The following is a 14,473-nucleotide window of genomic DNA, read 5'->3' on the forward strand; positions in this document are numbered from 1 at the left end:
GCGACGCGTCGGGAGCGACCGGGGACGCCGCGGTCCGCGGCGGCGGCGGCGGCCTGATTCGCAGGAGAGGTCCGGTCCCCGGTCTGCGGCTCGTCGAGGGCGTCGTGAGCGCGTCGGAGCACGACGCGCTCGTCGCTTGGGTCCGAAACACGCTCCGAGACGGCCGCGACGGGAAATTGCCCGGGAACACGTACGCGCCGATACCGGACAAGTGGCGGAAGCGGAACCAGTCGAGGGAGATGCTGCAGTTCGGGACGTACACGCACTCGAACCGCGTGGAAGCGCACGTCCCGGTCGCGCCGATGCCGTCGAAATTGTGCGAGCTCGTCGACGTCCTCGTGAACCGCGGCGTCGTCGCCGAGAGCGAACGACCGGACGCGTGCACGATCAACGTGTACCAACCCGGGCAGTGGATCCCGCCGCACATCGACAACCCCGCGTTCGCGCGGCCGTTCGTCACCGTGTCGTTGCTCTCGGAGCAGGTCATGACGCTCGGCAGGGGGATGATATGGCGCGAAGGGTGCGACGTGAGCGACGCGGACAACCGCGAGGGCGAAGAAGCGACGTTCTCGCTCCCCGTCGGCAGCGCGGTCGTCGTGTGCGGCGACGCCGCGGACGTGTACGAGCACGCGGTGCCGCCGGTGACGGAGGAGCGGATATCGTTGACGTTTCGCCGAGCCGCGGGAGAGGACGAGGAGGACGACACGCGCGCGCGGACGGAGAGCACGGAGAGGTACAGGAAAGAGTACAGGGATAAGAGGAAGGCGGCCAAGGAAGCGGAGGATATCGCCGCGGGACGGGCGAAGGGAGACGACCCGGACGTCGAGGGAGAGCCCGGCGCGACGAAGGACGCGCCGTCGAACGCGCCCGCGGCGCCGGCGGTCTTGAGTAAGAACCAACAGAAGAAGGACGCGCGCAAAGCCGCGCGAGCGGCCGCGAAAGCGCGCGCGAGGGAGGAGAAGGAAAAGGAAAAGGTAACCGCAAAGGAAAAGACTCTCGTCGCGAGCGTGGACGGGACGACGTTCGAGAAGAAAGAGAAGAAGCGGTCGTGCCCTCCGTGCCCGAGGGAGCTCCTCCCGTCGTCCCAAGAGGAGACCGCCGCGGAGGCGCAGACGGAACCGACCGCCGCGGCCGCGAGCGCGCTGCCGTCCGTCGAGCGCGAGCACGTCATGAACGTGTACGACGCCGTCGCGAGGCAGTGGCACGGAACGAGGTACCGCGCGTGGAGCGGCGTCGAGGACTTCATCGCGAGATGCGTGCGTCCGGGGACGCTCGTCGTCGACGTCGGGTGCGGGAACGGGAAGAACATGCCGGAGGTGGAAGCCAGGGGCGGGTTCGTCGCCGGATGCGACTTCAGCGTCGGCTTGCTCAACATCTGCGCCGAGCGCGGTTTGGAGGTGTTCGCCGCGGACGCGGTGTGCCTCCCGCTGCGCTCGAGCGCGTTCGACGTCGCGTTGAACATCGCGGTGCTGCATCACGTATCCTCCCCGGCGCGGCGCGTGAAACTGATATCGGAGACGATGCGGCTGTTGAGAGTCGGCGGCGTCGCGCTTTTCTACGCGTGGGCGCTCGAGCAGGAAGTCGGCGGCGTGAGCGGGCACCACTTCGAATCCCAGGACGTGCTCGTGCCGTTTCACAAGCGCGCGGTCGCCGGCGACGAGAGAGGCGACGACGACGCGGCGGAGGGGAGCGACGGGGGTAAAGTGTACCAGCGGTACTGCCACGTGTACAAGGAAGGCGAGCTCCCGGAGTTGTTCGCGCATCTGAGCTCATGGGTGAGGGTGACGGCGACGTACTTCGACTGCGGGAACTGGTGCGTCGAGGCGGAGAGGATCGCATGATAGAGAGACGGGCGGGGGCGCGAGGAACCAAACTTTATTAGTCTCTTTAGGACGTTTTAGGCGAAATGTGAGTCTGAGAGAATTAACTCGTCAAACACGGTTCAGTTTTCCCGATGAATGAAAAAAATCTTTCCCTTCCTCGGATCTCGAGATTCGCGCCCGGCGCGCTGTCCGCCAAGATCGACCACCGGTGCCGTGCCAAGCAGGCAGGCAGCAGGCCAACGAAGCGGAGATCGCGTCAGTGCGAGGGCGCGATGGCGACGTGCCTCCTTCACGCGACGGGCGTCGCGTGGAGGCGCCCGCGCGGGAGGGTCGCGGTAGGGCGGCATCGGCGGTGCATCGCGCGCGCGGTCGCGGCGCGCGATGACGACGGCGACGGGGACGACGACGCGCCGGGCCCGTCCGGTCGGGGAGAATCGATGGTGGAGCCGAGGCGACCCGCGGGACGGATAAAAGACGTCGCGAGTTCGCGGCCGACGGCGACGTTCCCGACGCCGCGCGACGAAACGGGCGAGGGCCTGCGTCGCGCGGTCGCGCCTTGGGTGGATCCGCGAGGGAACGCGGACGCGCCCGGGGACGAGAAGCCCGCGGACACCGAGCTCGTCATGGTCCTGGAGCGACGAGGCGAAGGCTGGAGCGAGGAGATCTTCCCGCACGTCGTGATGAAGCGCGTCGCGAGGGACCGGAGCGCCGCGGCGGTGCCGAAAACGAAACCACCGGACAGCGCGCAGACGTTCTTGATCGAGCAGATCGGGTTCTCCCCGGACGAGGCCGCGAGCATCGTCGCCGCGGCCGCGGCGTGGAGGGTCACCCGAGGCGGACGCGCGCTCGTGGATCGAAAGCTCATGCGCGCGGTCCAAGAAAATGCGAGGACGGCGGTGACCTTCTTAGTCCAAGCCGGGGCGAAACGCGACGACGTCCCGGATTTGCTGCGATCGACGCCACAGATTCTCGCCATCGTGCCGAACTCGGACTGGAACCGGCAGCTGCTCTCGTACATCGTGCGCACGAAAGCCCCGGGCGGGGGACGGTTCGGACCGGTGCGTATACGATACGCGAGGTCCAAGTCCCCGGACCCGCTGAAACCCTGGGTCGAGGACGTTCGAATCAAACGGCAGCTCGGCGAGTTATCCCAAGAGCAGCTATACATGATCGACGTCGCCGGGTTCGACGCGGACGTGAAGCCGAAGAAGACCGAATCGGGGAGGACGTGGGAGGTGTGGTTCGACGAGCTCGTGGATTACAGCGTCACGAGCGGGACGTGCGAGTTCCCGGAGGAGCGCAAGCACGTCGGCCTCGCGCGGTGGCTGGACCGCCAGAAGCAGAAGCATGCGGACGGTAAGCTCCCGAAGAAGGCGCGCGAGCGGTTGATTAATCTCGGAGTGAAGTTCGATAAGACCGAGACCGAGAAAGCGGAGGAGGAGAAACTGGCGAAGAAGAAAGCCGCGAAGGGAACGCGCGCGAAGGGTAAGAAAGCGAAAGATACCGCGTCTACGTCCACCCCGGGTTTGAACTACGACGAGACCGGCGGCGGCGGCGGCGAGTCGTGGGACGGGAACGAGACGTCCCCCGCTGGCGGGTGGGAGTCCGCGCTGGACTCGTACACGATCATGATGTTGTCGTCGTTCCAGGCGTACGTCAAGGAAGAGGGCGAGTACGCGGAGCCGCCGTTCGGGTCGCAGCTCGCCGTGTGGCTGGCGAAGACGCGCGCGCGCGCGGAGAGCGGCGCGATGCCCGAGGACGAGCGCGAGGCGCTCGTGAAAGCGGGCGTGGAGCTGCAGAACTTTTCGTTATCCTGGCTCATGGAGCTCGAGCAGTTTGCGGCGTTGAGGAAGCACAAGGTGACGCTGCACACGCCCGCGGGGCTGACGAAGTTTATCCGCGATCAACGCGCGCGCGCAGCCTTGGGGCAGCTCACGGACGCGGAGCTGAAACGTCTGCGCGCCGCGGGGATGTCCGGGCTCGCGGGCGCGCTCATGCTGGACGAGAGCATCTTGGAAGAGGTGGACGGCCTCGTGTTCGAGATCAAAAAGACGAAACCGGCGGAGGAGCCAGAGCCGGACATGTTCGAGACGATGGTCAGAGAGAACACCGCGGCGAAGGACGCGGCCGCGGCGATGCGTAGGGAAGCCAAGCGCGCCGCGAGGGAGGGGAAGAAGCCGTCCAAGCCGGCGACCATCCCCGCGCGGGCGAGGGCGAGGATGATCGGACCGCTGAAATCGCCGCTGACCTCCGCGGTGAAAGAACGGCCGCCGGCGAAGGAGCGGCCAAAGCCGAGACGAATCCCGGGGCGCGGGCCCGCGGTCTCCGCGTCGCAGGACGAGGAGACGGCGACGGAGACGGCGGATGAGGAGACGGTGACGGAGACGGCGGACGAGGAGGCCGGGATCGTCCCAGTGGAGGCTCGCAAGTGATCGATCACTTATAGACTCTGATGATAAAGTTATTTTTAGAGAACACGTCAGGTCACAGAACGCGTCTCGTCGTCGCGCACACGACGCGCGCGCGCGTCTTGGTTTTCGTTCCGCGACGCGCCGAAAGGCGCGGCGACACACGCGCGCCCTCCGCGCTCGCACGGTGGAATGAGTCAAGCCGTTCGCGCGCTCGCTCGCGTCCCTCGCGCGAACTCTCGTCGTGGCGTGCGTCTCGAAGCCAATGCGGAGGGCGCCCGTCGTTCGCCGCGCGATGTCAGGCTCCGCAAAGGCACCGATGGCGACCTGAGCGCGATCCGCGCCTCGGTGTTGTCCGAGGGCATGAACCCGCTCGGTTTAGACCCTTCGCGATTCGTCGTCGCCGTGGACGACGGCGACGTCGTGGTCGGTTTCGGGCAAGTTCGACCGTGGGAGACGCTCAGCGATCGCGCGGACATCGTCGGCGGCATCGTTCGCGGCCTCGGTCTCGCCCCGAACTGGCGTGGGAGCCTGCTCGAGGTCGCGAGCTTGCTCGTGACGAAAGACCGCCGCGGCGAGGGCGTCGGGAGCGCGATATTGCGCGAGCTCATCGCGGACGCCACCGCGGACGCTTCGAAGGAAACGACGCTGTGCTTGCTCACGTTGCGAGGGACGACGTCGTTCTACGAGCGATTCGGGTTTAGGATAACGGAGGAGGAGAACACCCCGAGGCCGTTGATGGCGGAGCGCGCGATCGGGAACGTCGTCGCCGGGGTCATCGCGAACGACGAGTGCGTGTGCATGACGCTCGAGCGGCGACGCTGACGCGAACAAACGCCGTGTAACAACAATGTAAACTCGCCCGCTCTCTCACCCTCTACACCCTGCCGCTGCTGCCGCCGAGCGCGCCGGCTATCCCCCCCCTCTCGCCGTCGCCCACGTTCGCGTACTTCGCGAACAAGGGGTGCTCGTGCACCATCCCGCTCTTCACGAGCTTCCCCAAGTCGACCGCCTGCGTCAGTACCCACCCTCCGACGAAAATTGTGATAAACTGGCCGAAGTAGAAACCCAACGCCACGATCGCGATGCCGAACACGGTGGACGTCCCAACCATGATCCCCGCGGCTCTGACCGCGGGCACGCCGCACAGGAGCATGCTGTCCGCGAAAATCCGTCCGCCGTCGAGCGGGAACGCGGGGACGAAGAGGTTGAACAGCGCGAGTTGGATGTTCATGATGACCGCGGCCCTGCACATGTCCGTCGCGAAGTCGCCGGTGTACGTCAAGTTCACGCTCCCGGCTCCCATGGCGAGGGCGATGACCCAGAACAGACACTGCGGGATGTGCGTCAGCGGGCCCGCGATGGAGACTTTCAGGTCGTCCGCGGCGTCGCCGCTGTGCCCGACGTACGCGAGACCGCCGAGGGGCCACAGGAGAATTTTGTGGACGTCCCCTCCCACGAGCTTCGTCGCCCAGCAGTGCCCGCCCTCGTGGATGAGCACGGTCGTGAACAGGATAGGTCCCAGGACGACGAAGTTCAACAGCCCGCTCTCCGTGCTCGCGGGGGGGATGAACCCGATGATTGTCGTCACGACGATGAACAGCGGGAACAAATTGTGTATGCAGATCGGGACCCCGAAGAGGGTCCCGACCTCGACGGACCCGTCCATGAGCGACTTATAGAAGGACCGGCCCTCGTTTCCGTTCGTCGGCGGGGGCGTCTCGCCCCTGCTCTGGTACCCGCTGCTCATGACGCTGGCGTGCGACAGGAGGATGGGCGCGACGAAGAAATGATGCGAGGAATGTCGTTTCGAAAGGGCGTTCAGTTCTTGAGGGGACTGGACGTTTTCCACCGCTGCTAAAGTACGCGTTGCCTACGCGCCGAGTCGCCCGCCTCGCGCATCATCCGTCCCCTTCCAGGTCCTCGAGCACGCCGACGGCGACGAGCGCGCGCGTCAGCGCATCGCGCGTGCGCAGCATCAGCCCCTCCCTCGCGCGCTCGACCGCGTCGTCGCTCTCCCCCGCCTCTCTCGCTCGCTCCGCCGCCGCGCGCGCCGCCTCCGCGGCGGCGGCGAGTCGCGTCGCCCCGGACGCCGCGAGGCACGGTTCTCTCTGGTCCCTCGCCTCGCGCGCGCGCATCCCGCACATCTCTAACATGATCGCGTGCGTCGCGTCGAGCTCGCCGACGCGCTCCAAACCTCTCGTCGTCGCGGCCATACTTTCGTCGTCGCCCGCCGCCGCCGGGAACGACGACGCGCAGAGCTCGCGACGCAGGGACAACGCGTCCGCGGCTTCGCTCAGGCACCGCCGCCATCGGTGGTTCAGATGCAGCACGGACGCGAGCACGCACTCGTGCGCGCGCGGGACGTACGACAGAAGCGCGAGCGCGAGCACCGCGGCGCCGTCGTCGTCGTTCACGTACCCGACGGTCCCGCCGCCGTTGAGCAGACGCGCGACGTCGATCGCGTCAGACAACGCGTCTTCGCACTTGCACCCGCCGACGACGAACCCTCGCGGTCTTCGCGCGGGCGAGGAGGACGCGCCCGCGTCGCGCGCGTCGCCGACGCCGAGCGCGGGGTCGTCCGGATCGCGAACGAGCGCGGGCCACGCGATCCCCGCGCGCGCGTCGGTGAACCCGCCGCCCGTCGCGCCCGCCGCCGCCGCCGCCGCCGCCGGCGAGTCCGCGTCCGCGTCCGCGTCGCCCTCGCCGCCGTCGCCGTCGTTCCCTTTCCCCGTCTCGAGCGCGCTCAACACCGCGCGGACGGCGGGTCCCCATCCCTGATGGCGCGTCGCGTCGTCGTCGCCGCCGCCGTCGCGCCGCCGACGTCGCAGCGCGCATATCGCCTCGCCGACGACGCTCGCCCGCAACGCGCTCCACGCCGTCGTCGGCGACGGCTGCCGCAGGACGACATCCTGGACCACCTCCCCGGGACCCGCGGTCGAGTTCGGGACGTCCATGGACCACGGCGGTGGCGTCGTCCCCGCGACCTCCACCGCGGGCGAGACTGGGTCGCGAACGAGCGCCGCGGCGACGATGAACGGAGACGACAGGCGGACGCGGACGCACCCGCGATCTGCGCGGACGGATTCCGCCGCCGCGGCGATCGCGCGCCACCGCCTCCGTCGCGTCGGTCGCGCGCGGACGCCGTCCTCGTCGTCCTCGTCGTCCTCGTCGTCGTCGCTCGCGTATTCTTCGCGAGCGGCGACGTCGCTCTCCCGCGCGAGCCGCGCTTCTCGTTCGAGCGCGGACGCGAGACGACGCGCCGCGGTCTCGACGTTGGCAACCGCCGCCCTCGCCGCCGCGGACGCGTCCGCGGCGGCGGCGACGGAGACGTCCGTGGACAACGACATCAACCACGCGTCCTCCGCGCCGCGCGCGCGCACGCCGGGGAGTTCCCCCGCGATGTTCACGTTCGCGTCCTCCGCCGCCTCCGCCGCCGCCGCCACCGCCGTCGCCGCCACGCCCTCGTCCGGCGCGAGCGCCTCCGAGCGCGCGACGCGATCCGCGATGGAGTGCGTCGCAACCTTGAGCGTGAACTCCGTGTTCACCTCGAACCGCACGAGCGGCAGCAGCAGCTGGTACGGCAGTCGCAGCGTGGAAGCGATCCACCGCGCGGTCGTCAGGCGCACGACGCCGTCGGACCGCGGGGCGCGGTGTGCGGCGCGCGCGATGCCTCTCGGGCCGCCGCCGTCGGGGTCGGGGGCGAACGCGTCGCCGCCGTCGTCGCCGAGCGGCCAGAGCGACGGGTCTTCGACGGCTCGCAGGAGCGTCGTGGACGTCTGCGCGACGTCCAGGAGGGAGGACCGCGGGAGGTGTTTTAAGACCTCGACGAGGTGCTCGTGCGGGAGGTTCTCCATGCCTCCTGACGTCTGTCCTCGTCCGCGTCGCCGGCGACGGCGCTATCAGATCGCTACCGAATTCGTTTTAATCTCGAGATCGGATCTCAGTAGTCCTCGTCCCGCTCCGCGCGCGCGAACCGCTCCGGGTGCGCCTTCTTCTCGTTCTCGTGCTCGTACTTCATGTGCGCCACCTTTGCTATCGCGACCGCGCACACGACGCTCCCGATGCCCGCTATCCACCTGTTATACCCGACGTACAGCTCGGGATTCATCATCCGAAAGAGAAGCGTGTCGGTGATCACGGGCTTCTGCGGCGTCGGCGCGGACATGACTCCCCGCGAGGTGCACCCGATGCGATTCCCGGCGCGCGCCTCGGCGGGTCCCTTCACGCGTCTCTCGCGAGGACGCTCGCGAGGACGAGGCGACGTCGGCGCGACCGGTTGTGACGGCGCGGGCGGTTCGCGGGAACGAACGAAAGCGAACTGAAACCTCCAGAAGCGAGAGACGGTTTCGTCCTCGCTCTCGACCCTGACGGGTCGACGCCCGCGCTCGTCGCACTTCCGCGCGCGCGTCGACGACGATGCGAGACGCGCTGACTCGCGTCGCGGCCGCCGCGCTTCGGCGCGCGACCGCGCTTCGGCGCGCGACCGCGGCGACGCGCGCGCTCGCGCGGTCGGGACCCGCGCGTCGATGCGCGCTCGCCGCCGCCGGGCGCTCGGCACCTCCGCGATCGACGGCGCCCTGGTCCGCCCGGGTCGGAGGGTTCCCCGCGCGCGGATTCGCCGCGTCCGCGTCCGGCGGCGGCGACCGCGCCGTCGGCGACGCGTCCGCGACGACTTCCGAAGTCGCGTCCGCGACGGACGGCGACGCGACCGTCGACGCGACGGAGCGCGACGGCGCGGAGAAACCGAACCCGCGGAAGGATCTGTACATGATGTTCACCTGCGGCAAGTGCGACACGCGGGCGGTGAAAGGGTTCTCGCGCCAGGCGTACGACAACGGCGTCGTCATCGTTCGGTGCCCCGGATGCCAGGCCCAGCACTTAGTCGCGGACCGATACGGGTGGTTCGGCGAGCCCGGGAGCGTGGAGGACTTCCTGCGCGAAAACGGGGAAACCGTCGTGCGAGGCAGGGAATTCGCGGGAGAGGAGAACGAGGACGGGACGTTGGAGTTCGACGAAGCTCAGCTCAGCGCGTGGAAGGAGAAGGTGAACGCGCGGACGCCTTCGGAATAGTCTTACGCTTAGGTCGTTACACGTGAACGAAAAAATATCCACGGTCGTGGTCTCGTCAGTCCGAGTAGTCCGAGTCGGAGTCTCGCGCGATCCTCAGCCGGTGCCCTTGCTTCTTCATCCACTCCGTGAACTCCGGGGTACCGTACAGCGCGCCGAGACCGGTGTCCGTCGCCTTCGCGCAGCGATGATCGTACTCCTTCTGCGACAGGAACCGCCCGACGCTCGCGGCGGCCATGCCCACTGGCGGCGGCGGCGATTTCGGCGGCGCCTTCGCGGCGGCTGCCGCCTGTTTCTTTCCGCGCGTCGGCGAAGGGGACACGACGGGCGCGAACGGCGTCTTCGCGCCTCGGCCGCGTCCGCGCGTCGCGCTCGGCGGCGTCGCTGTCACCGACGGCGGCGTCGGCGGCGGCGGCGGTGTCGCTCTCGAATCTTTCCCTCTCTTCCCGCGTCGAAACAGAAGCCCGCCGATGAACCTCAGAAGCCCGGCGCCGCGCGGGCGGTCGTCCGGTTCCGCGCCGAGGCCGGCGCCCTCGAGAACCGCGTGCGGCTCCTCCGGCTCCGGGTCCATCGTCTTCGGGAACGACCGCCGCTTCCGCCCGCGCCCGCGCCCGCGCGCGGAGGACCCGCGCGCGTCGCGTTCCTCCGGCGAGGAGTCCCCTGGCGAGCGGTCGCGGTCGCGCGCGCGGTCTCGGCCCCGCGATGGCGGCGGCGAGTCCCCGCCGCCGAAACCGAAACTGAGGGCCATTCCATACAAAACAAGTTCACCGGTCAGTTGAAAGGGAACGCGATCAAGTGTTGAAACCGGGAGATGGGTGAAAAACTTTTGTCGAACGCACCTGACTCGTCGTCTCGCGCCGCCGCCGGAGCCGCCCCTGCCGTGCGACCGCGGCGACGCGTCGTCGTCGAGGTCGAAGTCGTCCCCGCGCGCGTACCCGTAACGCCCCGAAGAAGACCCTCCGCGCCTGCTGTCCCTCCCCGAGGACGGTCGCCCTCTGCCGCTGCTCCCGCGCGCGGGACCGAGCCGCGTCATCCTGGATATCACCGGCGACACGACGGCGACGCCGACGCCGCACCCCGCGAGCGCGGCGCCGCACAGGGTGTCCAACGTGCTGAACAGCAAGAGCACGATCCCGATCGCGCGCATCGCGGCGCACGAGAATCCCGCGACCGTGGGCTCCACCCCCCCCGAGAACGGATCCACGAGCCACCTTCGAACGACCCAGAACCCGACGCCGGCGCCGACGAGCACGAGCGTCGTCGCGAACAACGCGAACGGAAGCCCAGCCTCGTCGGGGTTCTGCTCCACGACCGCGCGGAACACGAGCTGCGCGGGCTTGAGCATGAGCGCGACGTACCCTTCGACTATGCGCGACAGATCCTCCGTGGGGACGATCACCGCGGCGAGCGCGGCGACGACGGCGCCGCCGGTTTTCACGACCCGCCCCCCCGGCATCGCCCTCGACACGCGGAACAAGACGAGCAACGCGACGGCGAGGACGGACAGCGCCATGCCGAGGCCGTAGTACGCCGCGGTCCAACCGCTGATCGTGGGCGCGAACGCGACGAGCGCGGCGCCGACTACGAGTCGGAACACCCTCCGCAGATCCGGCCCTTTGGAGGACACGAGCTCGACGCGGTACTTGACCGTCGCGACGCCGTCGCCTCGTCTCTTCTCGCACCTCGGCGTGAGCATCACGTCGGAGACGTACGGCCCGAACGTCGCCTCGAGCGCGGGGTTGAGCGCGTGCGCGTGACCCCATCCAGCGCCCTTGCGCTGCCGTATCTTCGCGTCGCGGAAGTTGGCGTGCCGCGGTCGTTCCCCGGACGCGTCGGCTGGCGCGTCGGCGATCGCGTTCGGTTTCCCCGTCGCGGACGTCGCGACGATCTTACGCAGCGCGCAGTTGTTCGCCGCGAACCCGCCCTCGTCGTGGACCTTCAGGGTGAGGTGGTGGAACATCTTGTGCATCGCGATCCTGCCGTGCCCGGAGAGCTTCAAGATCCCCGGTCGGCGCGTCGTGCCCGTCACGACGCGCGGCACCTTGACCTTGGCGTTCGCGTCGACGACGCGGATCGCGTACACTTTTTCGTCCGCGTCGCGCGCCGAGGGCGTCTCCGCGCCCGGGACCGCGGCGGCGGTGGCGGCGGCGGCGGCGTCCGCGGTCGCGACCGTCGCGCCGCACGCGAGCGCGCACGCGAGCAGCATCGCGAACGTCAGCGCGGCGGAGGCTCCGCGCCCGCGGCGGACGGCGCGCGGCATCATTCGTGCACGTCCCCCTTCGCGCGCAGACAGGACGACGACGATCTGGGCTCGCGCGGCGCGTTCGACGCGACGCGACGCGCGCGGATCCGGGGACGCCCGCGGGCGATTCCCGCGCCTAGTGAGCGCCGACGAGCGCGACGCCGAGCGCGCGACGTCGCTCGCGGGGCGACGAGGCAGCGCGCGTCCCGAGTGGCCGCGGCGGAAGCGTTTCGGATTTCGTCGCGTGAAACCAGCAAAAAACAACGACTAAAGTTGGGCCCCTGCAGTGGCCTGGCACAGGACAACCAGAAACGCTGTGCGCGCTCGTGAAAGAACCGGAAGCTGCCAGCGCATCGCGTGCGCGTCGCTGGTTGGCCGACGTCGAAAAAAAAGGTGGCGCGCCCGGGTCGACGACGCGTCCATCGCGCGCGCTCGCGTCTCATTGAACGCTCGCGCGAACACACGGTCACAGGTGCGATACCCGCTCTCTCTCGCGCGTTCCCGATCGGGGCCCTGGTCGCGAAGCGCCGATCGCGGCGCGCGGACCGAGGAGGATAACGCGCTCGCGCGATAGTGTCATCCACCAACCGCTCGACGCTCGCTTCAGTTCGCCCAAACGTCGTCCGTCGCGTCTTCGGTCGCGATCGATCGCGCGCGGCGGTCTCGAGCCATCGCGTTCGTCGTCGCCGCGACGCCGCGGGTTTCGTGATCGATCAGCACGACCTTCACGTCGTCGCGCTCTGCTCCGCGCGATCGCTCGCTGACCTCGCGTCCCGCCCTCCCCGACTCGTCCCTCGGCAGACCCGACACCGAGAGATGTCGTCGTCCGCTGGCGCGATCGCGCGCCCCAGCGCGCGCCCAGCGTTCGTCCCCAAGGCGGCCGCCCGCCGCGGCGGCTGCCGTAGGGCCACTCCCGTCCTCACCTGCCGCGCGAGCGCGAAGAAGGACGCGGCGACGCTCGGCGGCGTCGCCGTCGCGAACGCCGCCGTCGTCGCGAGCGCGCGCGCGGACGACGAAGACCCGGCCGCCGCCGCCGCGGCGGCGGCGTCCGACGCCGTCGACGCCGCCTCTTCGGCGGCGTCCGATGCCGTCGACGCCGCCTCTTCGGCGGCGTCCGATGCCGTCGACGCCGCCTCTGCGGCGGCGTCCGACGCCGCGGCGAAGCTGACGGAGACCTTCGGCAGCTTCGAGATGCCGAAGATCGAGATGCCGGAGATGCCGTCCGCGCCGGAGATGTCCGCGCCGGCGATGCCCAAGGTTGAGCTCCCGGAGATGCCCGCGATGCCGGAGATGCCCAAGGTCGAGATCACCTCCCTGCCCGCGGCGCCGTCCGGCCCCGGAGCGGCCGACCAGGCCGCGGAAGCCGCGGCCGCGGCCGCGTCTGCCGCGGCGGCGAAGGCGGCCGCCGCGAAGGCGGCGGCGGCGGCGAAACTCAGCGGCGCGGGCAACGCCATCGGCGGCCTCAAGTCGGGCGCCGGCAGCGCCGTCGGCGGCGCCGCGAAGTCCGCGGGAGCTGCGATCGGCGGCGGCGTGAAGTCCGCGGGCACGGCGCTCGCGCCCGCGGGCAAGGCTATCGGCGGCGCCGCGAGCGCGGTCGGCGCGGGCGCGGGCGCCGCAGGCAAAGCCGTCGGCGACGCCGCCGGCGCCGTCGGCTCCGCCGCGTCTCAGGCCGCGGGCGCGGTCTCCGGCGCGGCGACCGCGGCGACGGACGCGGTGAACGCCGCGGCTATCGGCGCGGTGAAAGGGTTAGAAGCGGTCCTCCCCCCCGAGTTCGCGGATCTCGTCGCGCAGGCGGAGGTCGACGCGGACAAAGCCGCGTCGCTCGTCGCCGTCGCCGCCGCCGTGCCCGCGACGTTCTTCGTCCTCGGCCTCGTCACGAAAGGATACGCCGGTGATAAGAACGCGTTCGCCGTGGACGAGGCGTTACGCGCGGACAAGCGCGCGTTTCTCATCGACACGCGCTCGGAGGACGCGCGAAGGAACGAGGGCTCCCCGGATTTGCGCGGGAAGCAGCGCGGGAAAGCCGCCGTCGTGGAGGTGTCCCCGCTCGCGTCGAGCACGCGCGGGGCGGTGAGGAACGCGAGAAAGGTCGAGCTCGAAATCGCGGCGATGAAGGTGAAGGCGGCCACGAAAGGCGGCGCACGCGTGTACGTCATGGGCCCGGACGCGACGGACCTCGCGAAGGCGATCACCGCCCTCGGCGGGCGCCGAGCGTTAGTCCTTAAGGGCGGGTTCGACGCGTGGCGGAGCTCCGGGTTGAAGACGAGGATGAAGGGGTCGTATGATAAGTCCATCGTCGAGGCGTTCGGCGAGGACACGTCCGCGGCGGCGACGCAGATCACGCAGAAGGTCACCTCGCAGATCGGCACGGTCCGGACGCAGATCTCCTCGGAGCCGGTCTCCGCGGCGCCGTACCTCGGCGGTCTCGCGTTGGTGACGCTGGCGGCGCTCAACTACGAGACGGCGCTGCAATACGCGGGCGTCATCGGTCTCGGCTCCACGCTCGTGAACAAGATCCTGTCGTACGAGAACCCGCTCGATCTCTTTGAGGACGTGAAGGATACCGTGGGCGGCGTCGCGGGCGCGATCGGATCCGCGTCCTCGGCGGCGGCGGCGGCGGCTCCTCCTCCGGCGAAGAAGAAAGCCGTCTCCAAGGAGGACGGGTACGGTCCCGCGCCGGAGCCGAAGAAGGCGGCGCCCGCGCCCGCGCCGAAGCCGGTCGCGAAGGCGCTCGAGTCGTTCGCGGAAGTGGAAGAGGAGGTGGAGCCTGAGCCTGAGCCTGAGCCTGAGCCTGAGCCTGAGCCTGAGCCTGAGCCTGAGCCTGAGCCTGAGCCTGAGCCTGAGCCTGAGGTCGAGGAGGAGGAAGTCGTCGAAGAGGAAGCGGCCGAGGAGGAAGCGGCCGAGGAGGAAGCGGCCGAGGAGGAGGCGGT

General features: G+C 69.6%; 9 protein-coding genes across 9 annotated transcripts in view; 5 read left to right on the forward strand and 4 right to left on the reverse strand.

Annotated features, from left to right (window-relative positions):
* Positions 1-1,154: 1,154 nt before the first annotated feature.
* MICPUCDRAFT_17097 (uncharacterized protein) lies at positions 1,155-1,841 on the forward strand (the record flags this gene model as incomplete). The annotated part of the gene is made up of 1 exon (XM_003058507.1): positions 1,155-1,841. A coding segment is annotated over one exon (687 nt), but the record flags the coding sequence as incomplete, so codon positions are not given.
* Positions 1,842-1,954: 113 nt separating this feature from the next.
* Positions 1,955-4,255, forward strand: MICPUCDRAFT_58198 (uncharacterized protein; the record flags this gene model as incomplete). The annotated part of the gene is made up of 1 exon (XM_003058508.1): positions 1,955-4,255. One exon carries the CDS (start codon positions 1,955-1,957, stop codon positions 4,253-4,255), a length of 2,301 nt encoding a protein of 766 aa, XP_003058554.1.
* A 168-nt stretch (positions 4,256-4,423) lies between these two features.
* On the forward strand, positions 4,424-5,056 carry MICPUCDRAFT_58199 (uncharacterized protein; the record flags this gene model as incomplete). Its single annotated transcript, XM_003058509.1, has 1 exon — positions 4,424-5,056. The coding sequence occupies one exon, from the start codon at positions 4,424-4,426 to the stop codon at positions 5,054-5,056; it is 633 nt and encodes a 210-aa protein (XP_003058555.1).
* A 52-nt stretch (positions 5,057-5,108) lies between these two features.
* Positions 5,109-5,981, reverse strand: MICPUCDRAFT_58200 (uncharacterized protein; the record flags this gene model as incomplete). Its single annotated transcript, XM_003058874.1, has 1 exon — positions 5,109-5,981. The coding sequence occupies one exon, from the start codon at positions 5,979-5,981 to the stop codon at positions 5,109-5,111; it is 873 nt and encodes a 290-aa protein (XP_003058920.1).
* Positions 5,982-6,132: 151 nt separating this feature from the next.
* On the reverse strand, positions 6,133-8,088 carry MICPUCDRAFT_58201 (uncharacterized protein; the record flags this gene model as incomplete). The annotated part of the gene is made up of 1 exon (XM_003058875.1): positions 6,133-8,088. One exon carries the CDS (start codon positions 8,086-8,088, stop codon positions 6,133-6,135), a length of 1,956 nt encoding a protein of 651 aa, XP_003058921.1.
* Positions 8,089-8,174: 86 nt separating this feature from the next.
* MICPUCDRAFT_58202 (uncharacterized protein) lies at positions 8,175-8,399 on the reverse strand (the record flags this gene model as incomplete). Its single annotated transcript, XM_003058876.1, has 1 exon — positions 8,175-8,399. The coding sequence occupies one exon, from the start codon at positions 8,397-8,399 to the stop codon at positions 8,175-8,177; it is 225 nt and encodes a 74-aa protein (XP_003058922.1).
* Positions 8,400-8,650: 251 nt separating this feature from the next.
* Positions 8,651-9,304, forward strand: MICPUCDRAFT_70852 (zinc finger domain-containing protein; the record flags this gene model as incomplete). The annotated part of the gene is made up of 1 exon (XM_003058510.1): positions 8,651-9,304. One exon carries the CDS (start codon positions 8,651-8,653, stop codon positions 9,302-9,304), a length of 654 nt encoding a protein of 217 aa, XP_003058556.1.
* Positions 9,303-11,738, reverse strand: MICPUCDRAFT_70853 (uncharacterized protein). Its single transcript, XM_003058877.1, has 2 exons — positions 10,141-11,738; positions 9,303-10,038 (listed from the first exon to the last, which is right to left on the reverse strand). The coding sequence occupies exons 1-2, from the start codon at positions 11,559-11,561 to the stop codon at positions 9,360-9,362; spliced, it is 2,100 nt and encodes a 699-aa protein (XP_003058923.1). The 5' UTR covers positions 11,562-11,738; the 3' UTR covers positions 9,303-9,359.
* A 1,914-nt stretch (positions 11,739-13,652) lies between these two features.
* The window catches only part of MICPUCDRAFT_68272 (uncharacterized protein), a gene marked incomplete at its 5' end in the record, with an annotated part of 1,137 nt that continues 316 nt past the window's right edge, over positions 13,653-14,473 (forward strand). The window contains one exon of the mRNA XM_003058511.1: positions 13,653-14,465. Within this exon, the coding sequence (XP_003058557.1) occupies positions 13,653-14,465 (813 nt within the window). The remainder of the gene's footprint in view (positions 14,466-14,473) is intronic.

This window comes from Micromonas pusilla (assembly GCF_000151265.4).
Source record: "Micromonas pusilla CCMP1545 genomic scaffold MICPUCscaffold_5, whole genome shotgun sequence".
NCBI classification, from domain to species: Eukaryota; Viridiplantae; Chlorophyta; class Mamiellophyceae; order Mamiellales; family Mamiellaceae; genus Micromonas; species Micromonas pusilla.